The 15,442-nt window shown below is 37.5% G+C and overlaps 1 protein-coding gene across 4 annotated transcripts in view; it reads left to right on the top strand.

Annotated features, from left to right (window-relative positions):
- Rok (Rho associated coiled-coil containing protein kinase) overlaps positions 1–15,442 on the top strand; it is a 120,057-nt gene that overhangs the window by 42,825 nt on the left and 61,790 nt on the right. For all 4 annotated transcript variants that reach the window (XM_083142336.1, XM_083142334.1, XM_083142335.1 and 1 more), the window contains exons 9-13: positions 467–551; positions 4,749–5,032; positions 8,485–8,576; positions 10,899–11,058; positions 11,492–11,522. In XM_083142336.1, coding sequence (XP_082998462.1) covers positions 467–551; positions 4,749–5,032; positions 8,485–8,576; positions 10,899–11,058; positions 11,492–11,522 — 652 coding nt within the window. The remainder of the gene's footprint in view (positions 1–466; positions 552–4,748; positions 5,033–8,484; positions 8,577–10,898; positions 11,059–11,491; positions 11,523–15,442) is intronic.

Genomic DNA, 15,442 nt, shown 5'->3' with positions numbered 1-15,442 from the left:
TTTGTTGTCAGATTACCATCGGATGTGATGACGATGATCAGATATTGAATCCCAGGAAAATGACATCCACTTATTGGCCCAATTGAATGTTCATCATATTAAGCATTCATAATCATTACCTGTTTAAAAATGTGTGGATTATAAAATTTTACCCCTTTTGAGAGCAGTTTAGTTTTTCATTCCACATGTTGCCACAGACTTAATCAGTCCTCCAGGAATTTTGCATAAGTTTTGCATTTTTGGTGACAAAAAATGGTAGAAAAATTGCAACTCTTTGGAATTGCATATCTCACATTTTTGTTTTTCAAAACCAAATTTGGATGTGTGTAAGCATTAAGCATAAGTTTGAGTAAGAAAATATCAAGATGTTTACAACCATCTCCATTTGCAATGAAACATTAATTTTCAACTTTTTTCTTATTTATGTGTGAACTTTTTAATGATTAATGGGGGTATTTTATTTCAGGGATGTGAAACCAGACAATATGCTTTTAGATAAATATGGACACTTGAAGTTAGCTGATTTTGGTACATGCATGAGAATGGATTCTGTAAGTACAAGAATAGTTGTGATATTCACTAGATTGTCTTCATAAACTTAAAATTTTCACTCTCTCTCACTCATTCACCCTCACTCACATGAACGGATAGACAGACAGCAATGCAATTTCAGATAAAGTAATTAAACCTAGACATACCTGATGATCCATATTATTTACATATATTGGACATGAAACATTTTAAAGGCACACTGGACCTTTCTCTCAACAGGTTATAGCTATAAGATGAAAACAGCTTCTCTTTTCCTGGTAAAAGACAAAATATGCATTTAATTTCTGTGATACTTGACAAAATTATTCCAGAAGAACGTAAAATTAAATTTAGGATTATGGTACAGCATACATTATAAATAGTATTAAATTGAAGCGATAAGCAGTTTTAAGAGGGACGTTTGAAGAATTTTAACCCTCAACCCAGACTGATTCAGTAGTAAAACCGAAGCTGTTTTCTTTCATTCTGAAATTTATACACTACTCTAAATTATATTTTGCCTGGTGATGGCACAGTGGCTCGGATCCCACTTTAAACTGTAGGTCCAGTTCTGATAGCCTTTCTGTGCATAAAGTGGACTTAAAACAACAAGTCAATCTAAATTATATTTTGGGAACTAAGATTGTTAAGAGTCATAAATGATACCTTCTTTCATTCAGTATAGTCAGGCTATAATGTCATGCTAATAAAATACACATATGGCCACTAAGTAGAAGTAAAGGTTTTAAAAACCAATAAAATTTAGTTTTCCCCCACCCTTTTCATGATATTTCCAATACTTTAGGGTTGGAAACAATATCTATGTATCCGTTTGTATATGCTTCACACTAGTACACTTCCCTCAGTACTCTGATAATTTGTTTCTTTATACAGCATATTTGCAGAAAATACAATTCAACCTACATGATTGGATTGGAATAAAGCCCTAATTTCTACACCTTTCTGTAATATAATTTATTTCTTATTAATAAGATGATAAAGCTTCTGTGTATTACACTGTATTTCTAAATGCATGGACCTTGTACTAAAAACACATGTCTTATTCGAATCAACAGTGTGTGTGAAAATTTTGACTTCAGTGGCATAGTACTAACATTGTCACCTTGTAATCTAAGGGTCGTGAGTTTGATACCTGGTGGAGGCACATAGTGGTTCAGATCCCACTTCAAACTGTATGTCCAGTCCCGATTAGCCTTATTTTGCATAAAGTGGACTTCAAACACCAACTCAATTAATCTAGTGATATAACTAAGGGAACTGTCACATTCAAATCCATTAAAAATAACAGTCTGAAATTACTTTAAACCTCCCCATTCCATACTTGTCTACACCAGCGTAAAGTATGAGGTGAACTTTTTAGGAAAATTTACTCAAATGTCAATCTCTCGCAGGCTAACAAGGCCTGGTGCCCTGACTTACATTCAGAATACTCATCTGTGGGTTGATTTTCATGTCCAAAAAATTAAAATCAATTAGTCACCATTATCTATGTATCATACCCTCACACGACCTGCATAAACATACTGTGCATTACATTCTGGAATGTTCAGTGGTAGAAGTACAGACAGCTAATGGAAGTTTTATTAAATACTCATTAATTTAAATATTTTTCATATGTCGATGTTTGTAAAGAGACAAGACAATTATGAAAGTTTCCCTTCACATGGCATTGGGACAAGGGATTTCCCGACCATCCACCAAAGATTATATTAAGTGTTAAGTGTCATGTACTAATAGAAAATTTGTGTGTAGATACTAGTTGCTAAAATGATTCTAAATATTTATCAGTTTTAAAATGTTTAGTTTCTAATAATCCATAATTACACATAATTAATTATTTAATCACAAAATCCATTTCTCCCTGTAATGCTGTTGCCAAAGTAATGAAAATTGTAGCATGGCATTTATTTTGGACAATGTGAGATTCCTGAAGTCCTGAAGAGCATCTGTCTAACCGTTATTAAATGTAAACTGATACTTTCTGATGCCAATAGATTGGCATTTGGATTGGGTTAGCTCTAATAGATACTCCATCAGTGCCAATAGAAATTATATAATAATTGATACCTACACTGATTTTATGGCCACATTAACATGAGAAAATAGAGATTCCTACTTTATATAGCAAAATGCAGGAACTAATAGCGAAGAGTGAAAACTTACGAATTCATGTAGAATTCTTCCTTCCTCCTACTTTTGATGATTCTATTTCATTATGCTGTGGAAGCTATTGGAAGGTTTTGGTCAAATCCACATTTGAAGTTTGATATTTTTCCTCATATTATTTCCTTACAAATGAGAAGTCACAAATATTTAGTGTGAGAGAAAACATCTTAAAAGTTGGAGAATATTTCCTGATCATTGTTACCATGGAACTCACAATTATTGATTTAGTCATTATGAAGGGTTGCTGAATTGTTGACATATTGACAACAAATCGAATAAAGATATCATGTACATGTAAAGTACATGTTAAAAATAAAATGATAACTTTTAAAACGTATACCTTTAGTAGTGGTGTTTATTTCTCAGTACACTTTATCATGTTGTGTTACTACACTTGGATTCCTCTTTTCCAGAATTCGAAGTGGTTGGAAAGTTTTTTTTTTTTTCATATACTTTTTTCTATCATCATTTAGTGCATATTAGTAGTCATGGTTTGAGAGCTTTCATTTGTCTCTCTAATGTAAAATACATTTATTTATGAATTTCAAATACAATTTTCACTATGTAATTCATAGCTACACAAAGGTTAGTACTAGGGCTGAACTCATAGCAGTTCAAATCAGTGTCCATACTAATCGAATGCTTCCTCAACAACTTAGTGGGAACATCAGTTTCCCTGCAATTAAGGAGCCCTGGGTTTGATACCTGATGGAAGCACATAGTGGTCTGAATACCACTTTAAACTGTATGTCCAGTTTCAAGTAGCCTTTCAGTACATCAAATGAACTTAGAAAGCAAAAACTCAAAACATGGATGGTTACAACAAGTCACATTTTGTATGGCCACAATGCCATGAAAATGTGTAATTTGGTTGAAAGTGTATTTTATGTAGTTTTTCTTTTTGGAGGGTGGTAGTGCTGCCCCCCTTCCTTCCTGCCCATGCACAAATTCTTCTGCCATCATCCTCCCCTATGGCACAATGGTATGCTGTAGCTTTGTAATCAAGGAGGCCCAGGTTTGATTCCCGTTGGAGACACATAGTGGTTTGAATCCCACTTTACACTGTAGGTCCAGTCCCGATTAGCCTTACTGTGCATAAAGTGGACTTTATGCACAGTCAAATCAAATCAATCAATCTATCTTCTGCATCATCACTAATTGTATAACTTCAGCATTGAAATTCAATACACGAACACAAAGCAAAACAGAATAGAAAACTAGAAGCAATGGTCAAAATATATATATCTGCTGATGTGCAGAGCTAGTTGCATTAGAAACTTCTATGCTTAAACGGTTGACCAAAAATGGCAAAAAAGACAAAATTTTAGCCTCTTCCAACTAACCTCCATGCTGTCATATCATGTATTCCATTCAGGAGTTCTGTATTTTGAAGCGAATTTGACTTCAAGGCTCAAATTATATTTCATTAAATAATTTAAATTTTTGCAGACCATAGTGTTTTAAAGGGTAGAATATAACACAAAACAGCTCTTCCTATGATACCTACAAATTTGTAGCCCAAACATAGTTAAAATGGTAGTTTTCAAACTAACGCATAGTAGTTAGCATGCAATGTTAGTTGTAGATTATCCATTGCAACTTCACTTATCTGACACTATGTTTGGAAAGAGTGCCTCTTCTCCTCTTGTCTTAAGGGGAACTACTTTCTTTTTGCCAGTGGTGGGGATCTAACCTTCGACGGACTCATTATTTTACTACAAATCTGATGCACTAACCAATTATCCATGGTGCCCCCCAGAATTCTGTACTAATTTTTGCTCCACTTATGCTAGCTACTATTTCTAACTTTTGAGAAGAGAGGACCATATTTGCTTGAATTCCACACTGAGATTTCTTACAGGGTTTTGGGGCATTGCTGTGGATAATGTCCAATTAACATGTTAATGTAGAATCATTGTCACTAACATTCAGAGAACCATAAGGCATGCTTGTTAAGCATTTGTTTTCTTCATTATATGTAATTATTTTGTGTATGTGTTCATAACATGTACATTGTTTTCTTCTAACAGGATGGATTAGTACACTCGGATACTGCAGTTGGAACACCTGATTACATTTCACCGGAAGTACTCCAGTCACAAGGTGGTGAAGGAGTGTATGGACGTGAATGTGACTGGTGGTCAGTTGGTGTTTTTCTGTATGAAATGCTCATTGGAGACACGCCATTCTATGCAGACAGTCTTGTAGGAACATATAGTAAAATCATGGACCATCGGAATTCGTTACACTTCCCAGGGGATGTAGACATAACTCAGGATGCCAAAGCATTAATATGTGGCTTTCTTACTGACAGGTATTTATTTATATTTTCCAATACCTATTAATTTTTTCATAATCTTTCCAGTTGCTTTTTCTGTTTGCACATATAAAACAAGCGGCCAGTGACAGTTATAGCAGCTTGGGAAGATATGTGCTAATGGCACGAAACCTGACCTGCCTAACCTACTCTCGCATGCATCTGCGAGGAAGAGTCAAATGAAACCTTAAATATTATTTATCTTGTAATTTATTGAAAAGAAGACTTACATCATAATTCAGCGCAGTCCCCCTGATGTTCAATACAAATGTTCAAGCACTTTGTAAGTGTGTGGTTACCTCAAGAGAAACATTCTTTAGACTGTGATTGTAGCCACTCGTGCATCATCTGCTTCACCTCTTCGTTGAACGTGAAATACCTGCTTCCAAATGCCTCTTTGAGTGGACCAAACATGTGAAAATCACTAGGGGCAAGGTGTGGAGAAAACAACAGATGTGGCAGACACTGACATTTTTGATCTTGGGTGGTTGCAACAAGACACCTGCACTTGGTTGGTGGTAGTGAACACAGAACACAGGTTTCATCTCCAGTAACAATTCTTCACAGGATGTCCACCCTCGGCTTTAGAGCCCCGCAGCAGTTCCTCGCATGCATCAACATGCCTATGTTTCAACTCTGCAGTCAGCTAGCGTGGCACCCTTCTTGCAGACACTTCGTTGAACTGTAGAACATCATGGACAGTATGGTGTGCTGATCCGTGACTGATATCAATACAGGCGGCTATTTCATGAACTGTTATCCACTGATTTTCCTTCACCATGGTTTCAACTGCTGCAAGGGTCTCTGGCGTCACTACTCGGTGTACCTTACCTGTTGTAGAGCGCCTGCTGCAGAAATTAACGCCATTTGCAAACTTCCTAGTCCACTCGTACACCTGCTGCAGTGGCACAGGTATCATCATATTGCACTATCATTCTTCGATAAATTTCAATAGGTTTTATCCCTTCACTATTCAAAAAACAAACAACAGATTGCTGTTCCTCTTTGGTGCATGTTGCAAGTAGAGCCGCCATCTTTACACTGCGGCCAAGTCATGAGTATCACTGTTGCCAACTTTCAGAATAATCGCAAGTCGTTTCACAGGTTTAGCACTATTTTATGGTTTTCATTTTACTCCCTCGTAATAGCAAAATACAAAACTTTACCGGCTTAACCTATTTACATGTTTATTTGTGATATTAGATGCATACATTAATAACTTACTTACGTGAAATTTAAAAGATTTCGTAATTCCGCGTTGCACAATTTAATGGTTCAATCCTATTAATTTCGAAGATCCACTGTCTTCATTCACAAAAGGGTACGGCGTTTGAAGCGGAGATGGTACCGCGTCAGTACAATGTACTGACGCGGTACCATCTCCGCTTCAAACGCCGTACCCTTTTGTGAATGAAGACAGTGGATCTTCGAAATTAATAGGATTGAACCATTAAATTGTGCAACGCGGAATTACGAAATCTTTTAAATTTCACGTAAGTAATTTTAAACCGCGTTTACCGCAACCACCATGAATACATTAATAAGTTAGACAGGTCAGATTTGGTTCTGTTAGCATATACAGTCTGTCACAAAAAAATAGCACCTCTTAAAAATTGCATGTTTAGTGTAATTTAATAAAAATTATGAATTTTTTATCCACCCTTTATGTAACCATGGCACCATTGCTCTTGCCCGGTTCACAGGCTCTGATTATTTTTTATGTGGATATCTGAAAGGGAGAGTTTATGCAAACGTCAATAAAGCAATTCAGTAACCAAAGAAAATATTATGTCATAAAATATCCCAGAAAGGGGTATGAGACTGCAGAACATGGGTATAAATATGCCTAGAATTTGGTACTAAAGTTAATTAAGGTACTCGCGTTTTCCGCGAAGCTGTTTTACATTATTTTCTATTAATTTCGGCAGTCACTGCCACCATCCTCGTTGGAATTCGTTGTGTTGTTGCTTGGTGCATTTCTGTAGTTTTTTCCTAAATCACCGCAACAACACAACGAATTCCAACGAGGATGATGGCAGTGGCTACTGAAATTAATAGAAAATAATGTAAAACAGCTTCGTGGAAAACGTGAGTACCTTAATTATCTATTACCACGTCTCTCATTCCCATAGTATGAATACTAAAGTTAGTTTATTTTTTATTCACGCCTCGCGTTTGTCTTGTCTCCAGACAAAATGTTGAGTCATCTCAACACCATCAGCTGACGGTACTGGGTGTTCTCGTGTTGTCTGCTTGCAGACAAAGTATTGGTGATTCCTATACTGATAGCAGCTCCAACTGGCGGTTGACCTTGATAGCTATTTCTGGCATGTCCTGTGCCCCAATTATTTTCGGGGGCGTGTGGTCCGATGGGGGTCAACAAACTCAGTTGAGAAGTAAAAGCTGAAGGAAATAGATCACTCTCCTGAAGCAACGTTGCCAAGCATACTTCTGTTTGTGCAAGTTGTCTTTATATGTCTGTGTGTCAGCTTGCATTCAGACCTCTGGGTGGTCCTTCTGGAAACTTCATCATTCAGAACCGCGTGTGCAGTTGTAACATTAACCCCTGCTGATCTATGGTGCTGACTGACAAGACCGTTGCCAGAGAAGACTCTTTCTCAATGTACAGTATGTTTGGCAACATGTGGTGGTCCCAACGCTAATTTGTTTCATCCACGGAACAATGTTCGGTACCTTGACTCGAAAATGCCCAACCTGAGTCGAAGAAAATTCAACTGCTTGCTGATTTGCTGTTTCCCAGCTGCCAGTTGGAATTGCATTCAGTATAGTACCCTAGGAATCTCTGCCTAAGTCCCCCAGGTACAAACTCAGTATTGTTGGATACCAAAGTTCCGGAGACTTAAGTACTACATAAGTTTTTATAAACTAAAACACTTACATACTTGATCACACAAAAGTCCATAAATACCTGGATTCCAGATCTCATGCTGCTTTTTACCCAGATGTATTCAGACTGCTAATTCTACCTGGTGGTCAGTTTCTCCTTCAAACCCACCTGAGAAGGTTTCAGTTTAGACCCTTAAAGTCTCCATGTTCCCACCTACAGGAGCAGAGGGAAAATAACTGTGGAGGAACGTAACAACCACTGAGCAAGCCCTTCAAGTGCCAATACCTGCCATGCAGCTTGTCCACATGGATACAAGAATTGGTAACATTGAAGGAACATGTGGTTGCCTCATGCCTCATCAAGATTGGGGAAGATAATGAAGTCCAAATTTCTTTAATTACATTCAGAACTGTAGCTACTCCTTTGTCTTCATGATGCTCGACCAACAGAGAGATTTTGGAGCTTGTATGGAATTCTCAACAAGTTGCACTCAAACCATGTTTACCACATAAAATGAAATGTGTTTTTTATTGATATGTGGAAATAAGTATATGTAGTTTTAGATATTTTAATCTAATAGTGCTATGTAAATTATTTGTAGAACAAGAAGACTAGGAAGGAATGGAGTAGAAGAAATTAAAAACCATGCATTCTTTCATAATGACCAGTGGACATTCGATACAATTCGAGACTGTAAGTATATTTATTTTATAGAAGAAAATATACATAAAATTATTGCAGAATTGTATAATGTAGAACAAATTATATATGTACTACTCTCAACATCAATAATCAAATCCAAATTTAAGCCTTCCCGATGGTGCAGTGATAGCGTCATTGGCTTGTAATCAAGGGACCCTGGGTTCGATACCCTTCAGAGGCACATAGTGGTTCGAATCCCATTAAACTGTAGGTCCAGTCCCGATTAGCCTTACTGTGCATAAAGTGGACTTAAAATGCCAAATTTAACACAAATTGTGAGCATATATAAATTTTATATTTATGAGAGTTCTTACCGGAAAATCTCATTCTAGTATGCAGAAGTGCTTCTAAAAAGTAGCATCTTAAAGCATATCAAATCAGTATATAGAGTACATTAAGAGTAGTCGAACTTCAGTAATATAAATTGGTTAGAATTGGCAATTGTAATATGCATATCCAACAAATATTTTCATAACTTACATTTCAATTGATCCAAAATGAATGTTTGATGGACAGGTCCTTAGTCTGTGCAGTTAATGTGGAACTTTAACCGTTTGTGTGAATTTGCTAATGCGAGGTTTTTTGTACTAATATTTTTAGCAATAACTTAAAATTAGGAACAGGTAGGAGTTTGTTATATGACTTCCTCTAAGTGGTGATGATTGAAGAATTAACGTAGTCAATAAACATGTTACTGTATGGAGGTGTAATTCAACAAGGTTAAACTTCACTAGCTGTGGAGAAGATATATTTTTCTCATTATCAACATTTCTGCCTTTGTTGCCTTCAATACTGTGAAGCATAGTAAATTTTCCCCTTGCTTGGAATATTTTCTATTGTAACCTGACACATTTTACTCAAATGGGTACGGGCCTCCCCAATGGCGCAGTGGTAGCATCGTCACCTTGTAATCAAGGGATCCCGGGTTCAATACCCGGTGGAGGCACAAGTGGTTCGGATCCCACTTTAAACTGTAGGTCCAGTCCCGATTAGCCTTACTGTGCATAAAGTGGACTTAAACAATAAATTAATCAATGAATCAAATGTGTATGTTTATTTAAAATGCATGCATAATTATGTGTGTGGGGGGGTGCTTCTCCGTGGCTGTGCGATCTAAGGTGCTGTGCTTTTGAATCCAACTGCTTGACGGCATGGGTTCAAGTCTGCCTGGGTTCAGTCTCTGGGTTGTTGGCCTGTGTATAGGATTGGTGGCAATCCACCATTGTGAGGAAATTGGGGAGTTACGAGTGAGTAGCATAACCCGGTCATAAAAATCTTGAATAACAGCTGGGGGTTACCGGTTGAAGAACTTCGCACTTCTAGGTAGGATTGTGGGAGGGAGACTGGCAGTTGGCAGATAGGCCAAGGGCTTTACAGGGCTGTTGAGCCACGGCATATTATTATTATTTATTTATTGTGTGGGTAGCATTATGTTTGTCTGTAGAGTTCCTTTTAAACCTGCATCAGAATTAACCAGTTTGTGTGTTGCATAGGCTGGCTGAGCCAAGAACACTTTGAACCGATATCCATAAAAGTCATATATATATATATAGATATTCATATAGAAGTCGTGGTAGCTCAGTTGTTAGGGCATCTGACTACCATGCAAGAGACACAGTTTCGATCCCTGGCAGGGAAGAACCGGAACTTTTTCAACCTGTTCAAGCGGCTCCGACACCTACCCAGCATCGTATAAAGTAAGTACCTGGAGGAAACTCTGGGGGGGGGGGGATAAAGGCAGCCAGTGGTGTGGTGCTGATCACATCACCCCCAGCTCTGCAGAGATCAAGAAAGTGTGGGGCCCTAACCCCACACCTGCTATACCCCTATAGGCCTTAATGGCATGGTGCAAAGCACAGGGGAGCACTTTATTTATCAATGCCAATACACATGATTCCCACCAATGTTTGAAAATTGTAATAATTAAAAGTAGTTCAAAATATTGATTACATAGCTGAGTATTTCCAATTATAAGCGTTGCTTTACCAGAGATTGGTTTCAAGATGTTCAATAATTACAATTCCAGAATGTTAAAATACCTGTTACATAATAACAACACAGTTTTTCACATAATATTGGCGCAAAATAAATGAAAAATTCTAATTTTGCTTAACTTCAGGATGATTAGTCGCCATCTGTGAATGTGTTGGATGACATTTTCGTGTCCCCCACGAAAGCCCAAAAAGTATTGGCCAGTATCAGTATATAAAATCAAGCTGATCTGGTATTGTCCGGCCTAGTATTGTGTATTCAATTTTTTTTTATTATTATTATTCTGCTATGATTTACTGATATGTGATATGTTAATTCAAGGTGTTCCTCCTGTGGTACCTGAACTAAGTGGTGACGATGATACAAGTAATTTTGATGATGTGGAGAAAGATGACAGTCCCGAAGAGAATTTTCCCACGCCAAAAGCATTTGCTGGAAACCACTTGCCTTTTGTGGGCTTCACATACTCAAGAGATTGTCAGTAAGTAAAATTGACATTTATTTCATCATCCAACAGTGGATTTTTTGTTTTTTAGAAGTGGCAGTAACTGCTTTTTTATGCTTCCCATGTACGCATCTTTTTAACTTCTGAATTAATGGGGACTTTACCCCTAGTAGCCCATTTTTCCTTGCGGGCATGTCACTCTGTTCAACTACTGTACCTGTTCTGTTCTTTTGTCTGTGAATAGATATCCTTGTATGTGTTGCTTTGTCAAACACAACACAAGTGAAAATAGAATGCATTTTTAACATTTGGTGAATTTTTACTTTCTGTAAAAAAAAATAGAATATTAAAATTTACTTTATGATTGCATGCATTCCAGTTCATTTCTTTTTTTGGTGTATCATACTTGTAAGTAATTTTCTTTGTGCTTTTAAGAATTCTTGCATTCTTTTATTAATTTTTTTTACAGATTGCTTGCAGAAAAGATTATAAGGGATATGGTAAGTATTATTTTTTTAAATTTTAATATTGCATGTTTCAGTTTATCAAGAAATGATGTTAAACTATATGGTTTTACAATAAGCTGTTAATTCATAATTGGGAAAAGAGAGACACGGTAGTATATAAATACGGAGAAATTAATACTCACTTTATCCGCGAAACTGGTTTTTTTTTTTCTTTGTTCTATCAATTTCCGTGGCCACTGGCAGCATCCTCGTTGAAACTTGCTGTACTGTTGCTTGGCGTGTGTCTTATGTTTGTATTTCTTCGGCTGCCTCAAGGTGCGCTGTTGTTAACTGTGCATTTGGGTCCGTGTCGTCTGCTATTTCTGGGCAATCACTGTTGTAGTAGGGGAATCCAAGTGTGGTGTGCTTGTCCGCTATCGATGTTTAGCTCGTGCGGGAAATGCATTATGGCATGTGTTTCATTGATTTTCGTGTCTACGAGCGTGTGGGCAGTGTGTTTGACTAGAACCTTTTGAATTTTATGGCTATTGTATTTGATATGTTTAGCAAGACCAGTAGTGGGTTGGGCTTTTTTTGCATCTGTTAGGTGCTGTTGGATTCTTTCATTGACAGATCTGATGGACCTGCCGATGTAATGTGCCTTGCATTCGCAATTCTGCATCGTATACACATGGGTTATCAAGGGTGGAGAGGAAGTACCGTTTGTGTTTGTTCAGTTTATCAGCTGTTTTGGAATTGGGTTTGTGTGCTACTTTGATGCCATATGGGAGAAGGGCTTTGGATATGCGGTTGGAAGTGGTGAGATGGGAGGGGAAGGCAAACCATTTATATTGGCCGCTGTAGGTTTATTGTGGCTGAGTTGCTTGCGGATGGGTTGATGGTGGTTGGTTAGGGTGTCTGACCTGTATTTCAGCTTTACTGCAACAAGTGGAAAGTTGTGCTTCTGTGTAGCCATGTTTCAGGGCTATTTCAGTGATGGTGGGTGGCTATCTCCTCTCCTAGATCCTCTATTCTGCAACAGTAGCAGAAGGCTCTTCGATAAAAGTTCAGCCACGCATTAGCTTTTTGCTTGGGATGACTAGAGAGAGAATGTATGTACTGGTTGCCTCCATCCGGTTTTCTGTAGACATTGGTTGTGAATTTGTTAAGTGCACAGCAGATGGTGATGTCCAGGAAGTTGATTTTACCATGTTTTTCTTGTTCTACGGTGAAGTTGAACCTTGGGTGTATGCTATGTACCTTGTTCAGTAGAAGGTCGAGTAGTTCTGCCTTTTTGTATACGACTATTGTGTTGTCCGCGTACCTTCCATATCGGATGTATTGTAGTTCTGGAGTGTATTAGCCAGCATTGACATAGTAGATATGTACAGTTCAATCCCCATAGACCTAGCGCTGCGTTCAGTTGAAAGATGGCTGACAACAAACAGAATCCCTGCTCTAGAGGTACAACAGACAACCAGGCTGTTGGAAGTTTGTCTTAAACACTACTACTTTTGAGGATAAATTCTACAACAAATCCGAGGGACTTGCGATGGGCAATCCGCTATGAGCTCCTTTAGCCTACATCGTCATGCACCTGGCTGAAAAAGAGATACTCCAGAACTACAATACACCCGATATGGAAGGTACGCAGACAACACAAACCCAATTCCAAAACAGCTGATAAACTGAACAAACACAAACGGTACTTCCTCTCCCCCTTGATAACCCAGGTGTATACGATGCAGAGTGCGAATGCAAGGCACATTACATCGGCAGGTCCATCAGATCTGTCAATGAAAGATTCCAACAGCACCTAACAGATGCAAAAAAAGCCCAACCCACTATTGATCTTTCTAAATACAGTGGAACCTCGATTTTACAGTTCTTCAGGGGACCAAACTGAAAACACTTAAAATGCGGGAAAATTTAAAATCAAGGAAAATTTTATAGCATTGGGACCGTGAATATTGAATGTATAATGCGTGAAAGTGTAAAACTGAGGAACGTAAAATCGGGGTTCCACTGTATATCATATACAATAGTCATAAAATTCAAAAGGTTCTAGTCAAACACATGCCATAATGCATTTCCCGCACAAGCTAAACATCGATAGTGGACAATCACACCACACTTGGATTCCTCAACAGTGATTGCCCAGAAATAGCAGACGACACTGACCCAAACGCACAGTTAACAACAGCGCACCTAGCGGCAGCCTAAGAACTACAAGCAAAAAACGCACAAAAAACGCACGACAAGCAACAGTACAGCAAGTTTCAACGAGGATGGTGGCAGTGAAGAATAAATAAAATGTTTTGCAAATAAAGTGAGTACTAATTTCTCCGTATTTAAGCTGTTAATGTTAAATAAGGTGCCATTGAACAACATGTTGTCCTTACTACTAATCTCATCTTGTGATGTTCATTTGACCTCCATCAGCCTGAACTGAATTGCCCTTGACAAAAAAATTATGCAACTGACAAATTTAGTGTAAAATAATATCAGTATTTTTATGAACACCATCCAGTGGCTTAATGGTAACCTTGTTGCCTTGTAATCAAAGTCCCAGGTTCATTACCTGGTGGAGGCACATAGTAGTTTGGTTCCTGCTTTTAACTGTAGGTCCAGTCCTGATTAGCCTATCTGTGCATAAAGTGGACTTGAAACAAAAAATCGAAATAATTGTATCAGTATCGGAAAATATTGATTTAAATTTAATAACTTAATGCCTCCAGTTTATGCAAAATGTACAATTTTCATTAATTTTATGTCAGCCAAATAAAAAAAATGCATGGCAAAATGACATTTGTGGTTATCTGACAACTATATTGTTATTCTATCTGATGGGTCATGTAAGGATGTTTTGATGTAAAACCCTTCTACAATCAGATGCAGTGTATAGTCTCCACTATTTTGGAAGACATTTGGTTAGTGGTGCTTTAAGAAAGCCTTCCTTGTCAACAATTCCTACACGTTGATCTCCACAAGAGCCACAAATGAAGTACAAGGAAAAGTAATTAAGAAACTCAATCGACGATAGTAGTTTCGTTATCTACTATCATATATTTTGTCACCTTTTTCAACCATCTTCCTAGCTGACATGTACTATAACCAAACAATGTGTATCTTACAATATTGAGTTATTAGCAGAAGAAGTTTGTAGATTGACAAGTTAAAACAGAAATAAGAATTTTTTGAGCTATACATTTAATGCAGTAATGTCAGAACAATTACGCTTTACTTTTTTTTTTTTCATAAGAAATGTTTCTGGTGATGGATAGTATAGCATGCTAGACCTATCAACATTAATAGAGTCAATGAGAACTCCATGATGTGTTATTCTGAGGGTTTGGATGTTTTGTACAAACTATTTTGTATGGGATCAGATTATATTAGACAAAAATATAATTTTTAAAGCTAATTATGTATTTTCTCTTTCCTTGTGCTTCTGGAAAATCTCATCTTCTCCATAGGTGGATACAGTAAGTATAAAATTCCAATTTGTGTAAAATGTATAAACTAACCTCTTATAATACCTTGGGAAATTTTAGAAGTGTGGCAGTAGGTAGTTTATTGGTATACAGCTGTGCATATTAATATTGCATGCATATTGCATTGCAAATCTCCCTAATTTTAATAAATTACTGTGAACGAAGTACAATGAATTGTGAAATAACTGTAACACCAAATGAAAGGTCAGATCTTCAAGTTTTGTTTTCATGACTTGAAGTTGTCCGTTTGCTCACTACGCAGCGCCACGGTCGCATAAATAGAAATGGCGACTGTTGAACAATGCGTGCAGGCAGTGGTGTGGTATGCTGAGACAAAATCTGTGATTGCAACGCAACGAAATTTCAGACAAGTGTACGGAAGAGTGGCACCTGATGCTAAATCAATTAGGCTGCGGTTAGTAAGTTTCTAACAACTGGCAGTGTTCTAAAACAATCTGGTGGAGCTCGCCGTCGTGTGTC

This window comes from Lepisma saccharinum, chromosome 20, assembly GCF_977018435.1.
Source record: "Lepisma saccharinum chromosome 20, izLepSacc3.1, whole genome shotgun sequence".
In the NCBI taxonomy this organism is placed as follows: domain Eukaryota; kingdom Metazoa; phylum Arthropoda; class Insecta; order Zygentoma; family Lepismatidae; genus Lepisma; species Lepisma saccharinum.
The sequence above is the reverse complement of the archived record's forward strand: the minus strand, read 5'-3'. Positions and strand labels throughout refer to the sequence as shown.